The sequence below is a fragment of the Bombina bombina genome, chromosome 2 (assembly GCF_027579735.1).
Source record: "Bombina bombina isolate aBomBom1 chromosome 2, aBomBom1.pri, whole genome shotgun sequence".
In the NCBI taxonomy this organism is placed as follows: Eukaryota; Metazoa; Chordata; class Amphibia; order Anura; family Bombinatoridae; genus Bombina; species Bombina bombina.
The window spans coordinates 348978063-348993172 of NC_069500.1; the positions used below are offsets into that span (position 1 = coordinate 348978063).

General features: G+C 38.8%; 1 protein-coding gene across 3 annotated transcripts in view; it reads left to right on the top strand.

Annotated features, from left to right (window-relative positions):
• HVCN1 (hydrogen voltage gated channel 1) overlaps window positions 1-15110 on the top strand; it is a 188302-nt gene that overhangs the window by 111383 nt on the left and 61809 nt on the right. For 2 of the 3 annotated variants that reach the window (XM_053701723.1, XM_053701721.1), the window contains 2 exons: window positions 9439-9687; window positions 11149-11253. In XM_053701723.1, the coding sequence (XP_053557698.1) occupies window positions 9526-9687; window positions 11149-11253 (267 nt within the window). In that variant the 5' untranslated portion in view covers window positions 9439-9525. Of the gene's footprint in view, window positions 1-9150; window positions 9233-9438; window positions 9688-11148; window positions 11254-15110 lie in introns of those variants that run through there. The other variant, XM_053701722.1, reaches the window with a different exon arrangement.

The following is a 15110-nucleotide window of genomic DNA, read 5'->3' on the forward strand; positions in this document are numbered from 1 at the left end:
GTGCCCTACTCTCTGTAATCAGAGAACAGGGTATTGCGGTATTTCCTTATTTGGACGATATCTTGGTACTTGCTCAGTCTTTACATTCTGCAGAATCTCATACGAATCAACTTGTGTTGTTTCTTCAAAGACATGGTTGGAGGATCAATTTACCAAAAAGTTTCTTGATTCCTCAGACAAGGGTCACCTTTTTAGGTTTCCAGATAGATTCAGTGTCCATGACTCTGTCTCTAACAGACAAGAGACATTTAAAATTGGTTGCAGCCTGCCGGCACCTTCAGTCTCAGTCATTCCCTTCAGTGGCTATGTGCATGGAAGTTTTAGGTCTCATGAGCATCGGACGCAATCCCCTTTGCTCGTTTTCACATGAGACCTCTACAGCCTTGTATGCTGAATCAATGGTGCAGGGATTATACAAAGATATCACAATTAATATCCTTAAATCCCAATGTACGACACTCTCTGACATGGTGGATAGATCACCATCGTTTAGTTCAAGGGGCTTCTTTTGTTCGCCCAACCTGGACTGTGATCACAACAGATGCGAGTCTTTCAGGTTGGGGAGCTGTTTGGGGATCTCTGACAGCACAAGGGGTTCGGAAATCTCAAGAGGCGAGATTACCAATAAATATTTTAGAACTCCGTGCAATTCTCAAAGCTCTTCAGTTTTGGCCTTTGTTAAAGGGACATAATACTCATATGCTAAATCACTTGAAACTGATGCAGTATAACTGTAAAAAGCTGACAGGAAAATATCACCTGAGCATCTCTATGTAAAAAAGGAAGACATTTTACCTCACAATTTCCTCAGCTCAGCAGAGTAAGTTCTGTGTAAAAAGTTATACTCAGCTGCTTCCAGCTGCAGGTAAACAAATTTAAAAAAATGAAGAAATGAACAGCAGCCAATCAGCATCAGCAGTGCTGAGGTCATGAACTCTTACTGTGATCTCATGAGATTTGACTTAACTCTCATGAGATTTCATAGTGAGCTTCCTTTACCTGATTGGTGAAATAATATGAGAGTGCACGATGCTAGTCCCTTCAGATGTCCCAGGACAAACACACTAAAATGCTGCTTAGAAATCCTTTACAATGGGAGGTGGCTACTGAGGAACTTTTGAGGTAAAATATCTTTCTTTTTTACATAGAGATGTTCAGGTGATATTTTCTAATCAGCTTTTTACAGCTATGCTGCATCACTTTCAAGTGTTTAAACATTTGGGTATTATGGCCCTTTAAAGAGAGAACTGTTCATTTGTTTTCAGACAGACAATATCACAACAGTGGCATATGTCAATCATCAGGGTGGGACTCACAGTCCCCAAGCTATGAAAGAAGTATCTCGGATACTTACTTGGGTGGAATCCAGCTCCTGTCTAATCTCTGCGGTACATATCCCAGGTGTAGACAATTGGGAGGCGGATTATCTCAGCCGCCAGACTTTACATCCAGGGGAGTGGTCTCTCCCTCCAGATGTGTTTTCTCAGATTTTTCAGATGTGGGGTCTTGCAGAGATAGATCTCATGGCCTCTCATCTAAACAAGAAACTTCCTAGATACCTGTCCAGGTCCAGGGATGTTCAGGTGGAAGCAGTAGATGCGCTGACACTTCCTTGGTGTTATCATCCTGCTTACATTTTCCCGCCTCTAGTTCTCCTTCCAAGAGTGATCTCCAAAATCATCATGGAACAATCATTTGTGTTGCTGGTGGCTCCAGCATGGCCACACAGGTTTTGGTATGCGGATCTGGTTCGGATGTCCAGTTGCCCGCCTTGGCCACTTCCGTTACGGCCAGACCTACTATCTCAAGGTCCGTTTTTCCATCAGGATCTCAAATCATTAAATTTGAAGGTATGGAAATTGAACGCTTAGTACTAAGTCATAGAGGTTTCTCTGACTCTGTGATTAATACTATGTTACAAGCTCGTAAATCTGTCTCTAGAAAGATTTATTATAGAGTTTGGAAGACTTACATTTCATGGTGTTCTTCTCATAAATTCTCCTGGCATTCTTTTAGAATTCCTAGAATTTTACAGTTTCTTCAGGATGGTTTGGATAAGGGTTTGTCTGCAAGTACCTTGAAAGGACAAATCTCCGCTCTTTCTGTTTTATTTTACAGAAAGATTGCTATACTTCCTGATATACACTGTCTTGTACAGGCTCTAGTTCGTATTAAGCCGGTTATTAAATCAATTTCTCCTCCTTGGAGTCTTAATTTGGTTCTGAAGGCTTTACAGGCTCCTCCATTTGAACCTATGCATTCTTTGGACATTAAGCTGCTTTCTTGGAAAGTGTTGTTCCTTTTGGCCATCTCTTCTGCTAGAAGAGTTTCTGAGTTATCTGCTCTTTCTTGTGAGTCTCCTTTTCTGATTTTTCATCAGGATAAGGCAGTTTTGCGGACTTCTTTTCAATTTTTACCTAAGGTTGTGAATTCTAACAACATTAGTAGAGAAATTGTTGTCCCTTCCTTGTGTCCTAATCCTAAGAATTCTTTGGAAAGATCCTTACATTCTTTGGATGTGGTAAGAGCTTTGAAATAGTATGTGGAAGCTACTAAAGATTTCAGGAAGACTTCCAGTCTGTTTTATTTTCTGGTCCTAGGAAAGGTCAGAAGGCTTCTGCTATTTCCTTGGCTTCTCGGTTGAAACTTTTGATTCATCAAGCTTATTTGGAGTCGGGTCAGGCCCCGCCTCAGAGAATTACAGCTCATTCTACTAGATCAGTCTCCACTTTGTGGGCTTTTAAGAATGAAGCTTCAGTTGATCAGATTTGCAAAGCGGCAACTTGGTCCTCTATGCATACATTTACTAAATTCTACCGTTTTGATGTATTTGCTTCTTCGGAAGCAGTTTTTGGTAGAAAAGTTCTTCAGGCAGCTGTTTCAGTTTGATTCTTCTGCTTTTGATTTAAGTTTTTTTCTTTCAAAAATGAAAAAAAACTTATTTTTTTGGGTTGTGGATTAATTTTTTCAGCGGAATATGGCTGTTTTTATTTTTATTCCCTCCCTCTCTAGTGACTCTTGAGTGGAGATCCACATCTTGGGTATTGATATCCCATATGTCACTAGCTCATGGACTCTTGCCAATTACATGAAAGAAAACATAATTTATGTAAGAACTTACCTGATAAATTCATTTCTTTCATATTGGCAAGAGTCCATGAGGCCCACCCTTTTTATGGTGGTTATGATTTTTTGTATAAAGCACAATTATTTCCAAATTTCCTTTGTTGATGCTTTCTACTCCTTTCTTTATCACCCCACTGCTTGGCTATTCGTTAAACTGAATTGTGGGAGTGGTGAGGGGTGTATTTATAGGCATTTTGAAGTTTTGGGAAACTTTGCCCCTCCTGGTAGGATTGTATATCCCATATGTCACTAGCTCATGGACTCTTGCCAATATGAAAGAAATGAATTTATCAGATAAGTTCTTACATAGATTATGTTTTTTACCTATGGTAAGTTAAAGTAATACAAAGTGTCAGTGACTGTGAGAAATAATTAACTCCTTTACCCAATGTGACGTGTATATATACGTTGTGCGGTACTTTGGCTATCATACCGTACAACGTATATAAATGTCTGAGCTTCAGGAAGCTCCAGCAGTCTTGGCTGTTAAAGGAACTCTAAAGTTAAAATAAACTTTTATGATTCATGAGCCTGCAGTTCTAAGACACTTTCCAATTTACTTCCATTATCACATTTTGCACAGTGTCTTTATATTCCCACTTTCTAGTGAACAAAATCCTACTGAGCATGTGCACAAGCTCACAGGGTATACGTATTCTAGTCTGTGATGAGCTGATGTCTGTCACATGATACAGGGGGCTGGAAAATGGGAGACAATACATTTTTCAGAGAAAAAAAAATCTACTGCTTATTTGAAATTTAGAGTAGGCCTTAAAGCATTGTCTAACAATGTTGCATAACCAACACTGTTATAGAAATATACATTTTACCTATGTGATTACCTTGTATTTAAAGGGACATGAAACCCACATTTTTTCTTTCACGATTCAGATAGAGCATGTGATTTTAAACAACTTTCTAATTTACTTCTATTATCTTCTTTGTTTAGTTGTCTTGGTATCCCTATTTGAAAAGGATATCTAGATAGGCTCAGGAGCTGCTGATTGGTGGCTGCACATATATGCCTCATGTTATTGGTTCACACAGTGCCTTAAGCAGCTCCCAGTAGTGCATTGCTGCTTTTTCAACAAATAATACCAAGAGAATTAAGCAAATTAGATAATAGACGTAAATTGGAAAGTTGTTTAAAATTGCATGCTCTATCTAAATAAAAAAATAAAAAAATGTGGGTTTCTTTTCCCTTTAAGCTTCAGCAGACTGCCCCCTTATTTCAGATCTTTTGACAGACTTGCATTTCAGGCAATTAGTACTGACTCTTAAATAACTCCACGTGCATGAGCACAATGTTATTTATATATACAATAAATGTACAAATAAATCACAAAATAAAGAATGGTGATATAAATGTGAAAAAGAAATGTGAACTAAAAGTTCATTGATTGATTAGAAGGATATATTCACTCCTGATGAAATGCTCTACAGTCGATGTCTTCAAATTGGTCCTCACATAAAATAATAGGAGAAAAAACACACCATAGTGTAATTCTGTAGCCCACTTGGAATAGATGATGAAATACGGACAAATGATTACTCACATTTAATGGAGCCAGTCCAGGCTCAGGATAATGAGCACACCTACTTTATACTGGTAGGCAAATAGTATATCACACGAAAGTAGTAAAAAGTAATATTTATTAAAATTTATAAAAACGTGACAAATGCAAATTGCCACCATACAATGAGGGTTTCTGAATGACAATACAGTGGTTATCACTCAAAGGAGAAAACCTGTGAGCTGGATGGATGCGGATGGAGAGCAGAAACTTAACCGCTGACCAAACACAGACTGATACCAGCAAGGAATTGCTCCACCTCTGGCGACACAAGCAAATGATAGACGTAGTAGTGAGATAAAAAGTCTATTAGAATTATTATTATTATTGGTATCAGAATTATTTTAAAAGTAGTGCAATATTGTGCTTCTTTGTTCTAGGGTGTAGCCATAGTCGATATCAGTCTCTTCAGTAGAGCTTTTGGTGGCTTTAGAGCAATGGGAACTGGTGGCACATAATTCTCACTGCGCCTCCCATACATTTATGCTGCCCTTATCCTGATGGCCTAAGCAATTTTAACTTTATCATTTTCCACAGGGCTATGGGAGGGAGAGGACCTCTTAAACCTGTTGGACTGTCCTGCTGTCGGACAGACTTAAGGTAAGTGCTAACTTTTTTATTCTGGGAGGATGCCAAAAGTCTCAGAGGAAAGGGGGCACTTTAGTTATATTTAATCACATATAAGGCTCAGTAACATGGGACACTTTATGTGGGGACATTTTACTCTCTGTGTATAGAGGGTTCATATTTGGCAGCTTAAAGTACAGGCACTGGGCTGGGAGTAAGCTTGTTTTTCCCTATCGGTTTATTTTGGCTAACAGTAAACCCGGTCGGGTTGTGTGTTTTTTCTTATGCCCAAAATGGACGGGGCTTTCTTTTCGCGCACTGGTTACGCTGCACAATTTCAGTTGTGTCGGGTGTATGAAAGATCAGCGTCGCACTAAAACCGCATGGTTTTTCAATCAGTAGAGCAAGCGGTTTTAGCGTTATAGAGCCTCATCGTCTGCATCTCTGGGGATACAGCATGGCTATGACTACGGCAAACGCCGAAACGCGTAAGCCTGTTTAGGTGATATACCTACTCTATCTTTACCAGCTTGTTCCTGTATATAATATTTTTAACCAATTTGAATAAATATTTTGTTTTAACATTACGGACTGTCCGGACCTCCTGCTTCATTGATATTATCACCAGCAAAAGACTGTCCGTTGCTATGCTGTACTGATTACACTGGCGTCCTGTAAAGTTTCCTACTTGCATTACTGTGTGGGATTGTGGACGGATATCCAATCCTGCCGTAGATACGGTGACACACCTCCATCCCACGTACCCGCATTGGATAACGGTATGCCGATTCGTCATCACTGACGTCACCTCCTTCTCCGTCTCTGCAATCAGAGGGTAATCGTGCGGTCTATCGAGTGGTGTTTGAACTTGCCAAGCGGCCACGCTGTGGAAGCGTTGGAGCGGTCACACGTTTGTTAAGCTGTGACAGTCTCTCAAGCCGGCGGTTCCACCTGAAGTAACCGCACTGACTAAAGATATTGGGGCCAGCCTGGATTGGTCTTGAAGCGAGGTGAGAAAACCGTATTATATTATCTTGAACTTTGTATAGCATCATTGTACATACCGGAACCACTGCCAAACACTGGGTATTTGGATATGTATACGTGTTATCAAGTTATTTACTTACAGTGACGCCTATCATTGACTTGTATTGCTTTTGAAGATAGACCTACATTATCTATAGATAGGTCGGATAGGTATGCCCCACATCCTTCTTTCGATACAGCTGTGACTCCGGTTGACAGGTAGGCGCCTCAGCAGAGCTGCTGAGGCGTAGAGGTGTCTGAATTTTTGGTTTATTTCTCGGAGGGTACGTTTTTTTCTCTTTGCTATAGAAAAATAGTTTGTTTAAATTTTAAAGACAGTATCGTTTTTGTCATTCACAATTATTTGACTTAAGATAGGTTTTGATTTTTTATTTTTGGGCAGAAAGCTACGGCTACCCCTCTTTCTTTTTGGCTAAAGAGCATCATCCGCTTTGCATATGAGACTGCTGGACAGCAGCCTCCTGAGAGGATTACGGCTCATTCCACTAGGGTTGTTGCTTCCTCATGGGGATTCAAAAATGAGGCTTCTGTGGAACAGATTTGCAAGGCTGCAACTTGGTCCTCTCTTCATACTTTTTTTTGAAATTCTATAAATTTGATACTTTTGCCTCAGCTGAGGCTGTTTTTGGGAGAAAGGTTCTTCAAGCAGTGGTGCCTTCTGTTTAGGTTCCCTGTCTTGTCCCTCCCGTATCATCTGTGTCCTCTAGCTTGGGTATTGTATCCCATAAGTAATGAGGATGATCCGTGGACTCATCGTGTCTTTGAAAAGAAAATTTATGCTTACCTGATAAATGTGTTTCTTTTTAGACACGATGAGTCCACGGCCCGCCCTGTTCTTTTAGACAGGTTGTTTATTATAAACTTCAGACACCTATGCACCTTGGCTTTTCCTTTCTCTTCCTATCTTCGGTCGAATGACTGGAGTGGGAGGGAAGGGAGGAGCTATTTAACAGCTCTGCTGTGGTGCTCTTTGCCTTCTCCTGCTGACCAGGAGGTAAATATCCCATAAGTAATGAAGATGATCCGTGGACTCATCGTGTCTAAAAAGAATCAAATTTATCAGGTAAGCATAAATTTCATTTTCATACTTGCAGACTGTCTGGCAGTACCTAAGATGGTGGTGACCAGTGGGGGTGAGGGAGAGAAGCAAGATGTTTGTTAGGGATCAGGGGATGGGAAGTGGGAGGGTAATCTATACACTTCAGCTAAAATTAACCTTACAACCTACCTAATTAACCCCCTTTACTGCTGGGAATAACAGAAGTGTGGTGCGCAGTTGCAATTAAGCGGCCTTCTAATTACCAAAAAGCAATGGCAAAGCCATAAATGTCTGCTATTTTTAAACAAAGGGGATCCCAGAGAAGCTCCTATAATCATTTGTGCCATGATTGAACAAGCGGTATGTAAATAATTTCGGTGAGAAGCCCGACGTTTTTAAAAAAGTTAAACTTTTTTTTTTTTTTTTATTTGATCGCATTTGGCAGGAAAATGGTGGCAGGAAACCAAAATACGTTTAGATTAATACCTTGGGTTGTCTACTTATAAAATATTTATAGTTTTGACAGGTAAATAAAAAAATAAAAACGGCTCTATTTTTATTTAGAGTGATAGCAAAAATGATAAAAATTCTCTGGTATTTTGGGCAAGTTTTTCTCTGAAAGTCCTGGTAGTGAATGGTTAATACACTCAATTAAAGGACTTGAAACCCCAATTTTTTCTTTTATGATTCAGATACAGCATACAATTTTTTTTTTTTAAAGTCTCCAATTTACTTCTATTATCAAATTTACTTTGTTGAAAATCATGTAGGTAGGCTCGGGAGTGTGCAGATTTCTGAAGCACTGTATGACGGCGATTTTTTTAAGAATTCGCTTAACAATGTTATTCATTTACAAGAGCACTAGATGGCAGCCGCCAAAACACGCCAATGCAGCCTGGCACCCCAGAAAAGTGACCCCTGCTTGGCAAAAGCCACCAAGGAACCCTCAAGGAAAGTGGCCCCTGCTCATCAATAGGTGTGCAGGCACCCCAGAAAGTGACCCCTGCTCATAAACAGGCTCCAAGGCAACCTGAGAAAGTGGTCCCTGATAGGCAATATGTGGTCAGGCACCCCAGGAAAGTGCTCCATTCTCGTTAAAAGCTGCCCAGGCACTCTGGGAAAGTGGCTCCTGTTCATTAGTAGGCACCCAGGCATGCTTTGGTAAGCAGATGCCTGGGAGCCTATTGGTGAGCAGGGTCCACTTTTCCAGGAAGGCTTGGCTTTGAAAGCTGTTTGCCGGACTACTAATTAGGCAAAAGCTATTTGACTAAAATAACTGTTTGCCTACCACATATATACATATAGATAGATACACATAAGCACACACACTTTTTTTTACAATACACATTTTTGGCCTAAAAAAGAAGTTCATAATCAAATGTTGAAGAAAATAAAAATATATATATTTTATATTTAATGATTTTCTATGTAAATAAAATTATTGCAAAGTGGTGCAAACTGACTGCATTCTAAATATCAATCACTGATTAAAAAGTGAATTTACGATTTTATTGATACAATAAACTTTGTTCCTACATGATGGAAACTTTATTGTATGCATTACAAACCAAGTTAAAGTCACTGGGTAAAGCTTAAACAAACAGCATCTCTTATTTCATGCTGGACACAATCTCAGGAGGCTGTAGTAGAAGTTTAATGATGTATTTAAATGACTGTTATGTATCAACAATAAAGAGGGAACAGTCAGTGATGCAACTTTAAGCAATGAATGTAGGAAGTACAGTATGGAGCAAGCCAAATCCAGATTGGTTGATTGTAGCAGTCAGTCAAGGAAATGTCTTCACATATACAGTTCACTAGAGCTTTGTTCTCCCTACTCAGTTAGATGTGACTTTCGTTTGATTCTATCCAGCTAAAGGTATTGGTATGCAGAACTTACATAGCCAGCTCAGCTAGCTGCTTCTTGAAAATAATGCTGCACCTATTAGCTATGGGTTTCTACTAGTTGTTCTGTAAACAAATGGCAGATCTTTAACGTAATAATGGAGTGACCTTCAGTATGATTAGGTTTTTTTTCAGGGTTTTTGCTAATTACCAGAAATACATTTTCCTTTTGTTTTTTAGGACATTGTTCTTTCCTGACGGGTATATAAAAGCCTGTCCACCTCCAGTCGTCTTTGCTGTGCGATGCACTTTTAGCCAACTGCCAGCATGCATAATTTTACAACAGTGGGAGATGAACTCGGTGGTAGGAACTTAAGGGTACAGGAGGAGATACCTGATATAGAAGCGCCAAAGACACCTCATCCTTTCTTTGCCTCGCACTCTTTCCGGGGTGCCTTGAAATGGCTCCTCAGCAGTCACAAATTTCAGGTACAGTAGACTTCATTTGCTGATAAAAAGAGAGGTTTTTTTAGGTAGGTGTGCATGTGTGTATATATATATATATATATGACACACACGGGTAGAAAAATATCACTATAGTTTACTAGTTAGGGGGAAAGGTTACCACTTCACTCAATGTTAAGGATAGGAAAAGTCAACTTTCTAACTCGTCCAGGATTACTGGAAATTTAAAGCCCAAATAAAAGAAGCAGCATTGCTTAAAGGGACCTCATGAAACCCAATTTAATGATTCTGATAGAACATGCAATTTGAAACAACTTCCCAATTTACTTCCATTATCAAAATTGCTTTGGTCTGTTAGTATTCTTTGTTGAATGAGCAGTATTGCACTACTGAGAGCTAGCTAAAATAAATTGGGTCAGCCAGTGACAAGAGTCATAAATATGGAGCAACCAATCAGCAGCTAGCTCTCAGTAGTGCATTACTGCTTCTGAGCGTACCTAGATATGATTTTTAACAAAGGATAACAAGGAACAAAGCAAATTAGATAATAGAAGTCAATTAGAAAGGTGTTTCTAATTGCATGCTCTTTCTGTATTGTGAAAAAAATTGTTGGGTTTCATATCCCTTTAAGGTTTCCTGTAGCTTTTTTTCCTGTGGAGACTTGGCATGGTTTCCCATATGATTTGTTTGTGTAAATTAAAAGGCAAGGTGTTATTATATGTATAGACCCATCATTTGTATATGAAATGCACCTTCTGAATATAACGATACATAATGTTATACACAAGAACAGGAAATGCATGTTTACCTGCATATACAGCTTCTGAACTAAATAAAAACCATAAAGTGTTAAAATGCATATTTGAACTAGTTAAATGTACGCTGAAAACCTCTCTGAGTTTAATTCTTTCAACTAAGAGATATTTATTCATCTGCATCTGCTATTAGTTTGTCATTGGAATATTAATGTAATTTGCTTAACAAATCTGATGTAAATAATGGAGCCCAATACTACAGCACTTGGCACATTTATATCTCACTTAGGAGACGGCCAGATGAATGAGTTTATATGTGTAGCAGCTTATTGTAATAAGCTTTCTGGTATTATTCATGGTACATTGACGATAAGGCTAATTATAGAGATATGGTACAAACTTTCTAGTTTACTTCTGTTATCAAACCTCATTCTCTTTGTATTCTCTGGTGAAACTTTGTACCATATGAGAGCACACCTGCAGCGTGCACGTGTCCTGAGCACTATATAGCAGCAGTGCTTGTAATAATATTATACATATCCTCAAGACACACGAATGCTCCTGAGTCTTTCTTGGTATGATCTCATAGCAAGGAGTAAAGTGTCAACCAAAAACACAGAGAAAGAGATTATTGAAATTAATAATTGATTTTTGTTGTGTAATAAGTAGCTGTGCATCTAACTTGCTATGGTCAGTGCAAACACTGAGTGCGGATTGCTTCCCTTTACAGATTCTCATTGTATGTCTAGTAGTATTTGATGCCCTGCTCGTTGTCATTGAGATTGTTCTGGATCTGGAAGCAGTAGAGGAAAAAATTCCTGAAATTGTACCAGAGGTAAAATCATTTTACTTTTATTCTTATAAAATACACAATAAAATAATAGGTTTCACATTTTATCCTGGCTATTTTGTTCTCTAATTTGGTAATTTATTGTAATAATGTATTTTTATACATATGAAAAAGGCTTCCAATCTGCCAGTTAAACTGGTGCTTTCTGCTATTAGGGGAAAAATGTTACTGAAACAAATGAGAAAAGTGAAAAGGTTAAACAAAGAGGGGAAAGAACAAGGTAAATTGGAGAAACTTAAATCACTTTGGTAACTGAAACAAAAAAATAAAAAACTACTAAACTACAGGTACAACCCCCCCAAACCAGAAATTTTGATTATTTTGTTTTTAAATTATTAAAAATGATAATCTCCCACCACATGCAAGTGAAAATCTTCTCTCTGTCTTTTGTTAGTTTTTTTGTTCTAATATGCATTATTTTATATGTCTTTAAAACAATAAACATGCCCTTTCTGATTACTGTGCTATCTAATGGTACTGTGTGTATATATAAGAATTAAACATGATAAAACTTTCTTTAGGTTATATGTATAAGCTGTATTATGACATATTGCTTATATTGTCTGAATGCCATAACATTTATAGTTCTTTACCTTTGGTCCCATTTTACAGTTACAAAATATCCCAAAATCCAAACCTTTTCTGTTCCTCAAGTTTGGATAAAGGGTTTTGTTAATGTTCACAGTTTTTATTCAGTAGATGTATTTTCAGACTGTTTGAAAAGTCTCCCTCCTCTGCCCATCTTCCATAGGATGTATAACAGGGGCTTACATCCAGTAGCTGATGTCCATACACATTGGCACTATGGAGCCAAGCCTTTTTGATATTCACATCTGGTGAATATTGCTATGAGACGCCTATTTAGCAGACGCAAAAAGAGATTCCTTCTCTATTGCTTCTACTTAAAGAATAATGTAATTCCTTAAAAAATGTTTAATAATATATACTCATAAAGCTCTTCCATTTTCCCTGTAATTTAAATCTGAAAATTGTAGTTTTCCCACTTACCCCATAGAAGCTGGAGTGCATTAAATTAAGAACCATGTCCCTCTAACATGCTGCACTGTGATTGGGTCATATGTGGCTGTTATATCTGTCCTTTAATGGCCACATTATAGGAGACAAGCTAAACATCATGCAAGAGACTTTTCAAGGGGTGTGTCCCTGGACTGTAAAAGAATGGTGCGTATATATATATATATATATATATAAAACATTACTGTAATGTCTTTTTAAGCTACTGTGTACAAACAATAATGAGGGAAGTCCAGGATGTGTATGCGAGAATAGTTTGAGAGCAGGGAACACATCTCTCTGGGGGGGGGCAGTGTTATTAATAAGGAGAATGGGGGATGGTGCAGACATTTGCAAAGAGGGGCCACACATTACCAAGTGTTGTGGAAACTATGGCAGGCAGTAAATGGGATGATGGTTTGGAAGCTGGTTGAAGTGGTAGCAGTTAGTAGAATGATTCAGTAGTAAAAGGGATAGAAAGGGCAAAATCGAAATGTGCATTAGGTGCACTTCAGTGTGAAATAGAAGCATTTCTCTTGTTAAGTGTAGTCAGTCCACGGGTCATCCATTACTTATGGGATTATATCTCTTCCCCAACAGGAAGTTGCAAGAGGATCACCCAAGCAGAGCTGCTATATAGCTCCTCCCCTCACATGTCATATCCAGTCATTCTCTTGCAACCTAACTAAAGATAGGTCGTTGTGAGAGGTCTGTGGTGTTTTTAAACTTAGTTTATTTCTTCAATCAAAAGTTTGTTATTTTAAATGGCACCGGAGTGTGCTGTTTGTTTCTCAGGCAGCATTAGAAGAAGAATCTGCCTGCGTTTTCTATGATCTTAGCAGACGTAACTAAGATCCACTGGATGTTCTCGCACATTCTGAGGAGTGAGGTAACTTTAGAAAAGGGGAATAGCATGCAGGGCCCCCCTGCAAACGAGGTATGTGCAGTAAATTATTTTTCTAAGCAATGGAATTGACTGAGAAATTACTGCTGATACCAATGTAATGTAAGTTCAGCCTTAAATGCAGTGGTAGCGACTGGTATTAGGCTGATGAGTGTGTGTACACTGAAGTATTTTTCTAGGGAATGGAATTTGACTCAGAAAATACTGTTAATACTGAAGTAATGTGTAAGCCTTAACTGCAGTAAAAGCGACTGGTAGCAGGCTTATTAATAACACTTCATAACTTTTAAAATGTATGTTCAAAACGTTTACTGGCATGTTAATCGTTTTTTGTGAGGTACTTGGTGATAAAACTTATTGGGGCATGATTTTTACCACATGGCTAACTTTTGTTTCTGCATAGAAACAGTTAACTGAGCTTCCCCACTGTTGTAATATGAGTGGGAGGGGCCTATTTTAGCGCTTTTTTGCGCAGTAAAAATTCAGTCACAATCTTCCTACTTCATCCTCCATGATCCAGGACGTTTCTAGAGAGCTCAGGGGTCTTCAAAATTCATTTTGAGGGAGGTAATCAGTCACAGCAGACCTGTGACAGTGTGTTTGACTGTGATAAAAACGTTAATTATAAAATTGTTATCCGTTTTTGGGTATTAAGGGGTTAATCATCCATTTGCTGGTGGGTGCAATCCTTTGCTAACTTAATACATTTACTGTGAAAATTTGGTTGCTATAACTAATTTGGTTTATTGTTATTTCAACTGTGACAGCTTTTTGTGCTTCTTAAAGGCACAGTAGCGTTTTTTATATTGCTTGTAAATTTATTTGAAAAGTATTTTCCAAGCTTGCTAGTCTCATTGCTAGTCTGTTTAAACATGTCTGACACAGATGAATCTGTTTGTTTACTATGTATGAAGGCCAATGTGGAGCCCCATAGAAAGTTGTGTACTAAATGCATTGATGTAACTTTAAATAAAAGTCAGTCTTTACATGCAAAGAAATTATCACCAGACAACGAGGGGGAAGTTATGCCGACTAACTCTCCTCACGTGTCAGTACCTTCGCCTCCCGCTCAGGAGGGGCGTGATTTTGTGGCGCCAAGTACATCAGGGAGGCCCTTACAAATCACTTTGCAAGACATGGCTACTGTTATGACAGAAGTATTATCTAAATTGCCAGAATTAAGAGGCAAGCGTGATAGCTCTGGGTTAAGGACAGAGCGCGCTGATGATGTGAGAGCCATGTCCGATACTGCGTCACAATTTGCAGAACATGAAGACGGAGAGCTTCATTCTGTGGGTGACGGATCTGATCCAGGGAGACTGGATTCAGAGATTTCTAATTTTAAATTTAAGCTTGAGAACCTCCGCATATTGCTAGGGGAGGTATTAGCGGCTCTGAATGATTGTAACACGGTTGCAATTCCAGAAAAATTATGTAGGTTGGATAGATACTATGCGGTACCGGTGTGTACTGACGTGTTTCCTATACCTAAAAGGCTTACAGAGATTATTAGCAAGGAGTGGGATAGACCCGGTGTGCCTTTTTCCCCTCCTCCCATATTTAGGAAAATGTTTCCTATAGACGCCACCACACGAGACTTATGGCAGACGGTCCCTAAGGTGGAGGGAGCGGTTTCTACTTTAGCTAAGCGTACCACTATCCCGGTGGAGGATAGTTGTGCCTTTTCAGATCCAATGCATAAAAAATTAGAAGGTTACCTTAAGAAAATGTTTGTTCAACAAGGTTTTATCTTACAGCCCCTTGCATGCATTGCGCCTGTCACTGCTGCGGCGGCATTCTGGTTTGAGTCTCTGGAAGAGGCCATTCGCACAGCTCCATTGGATGAAATTATGAACAAGCTTAAAGCACTTAAGCTAGCTAACGCATTTGTTTCTGATGCCGTCGTACATTTAACCAAACTTAC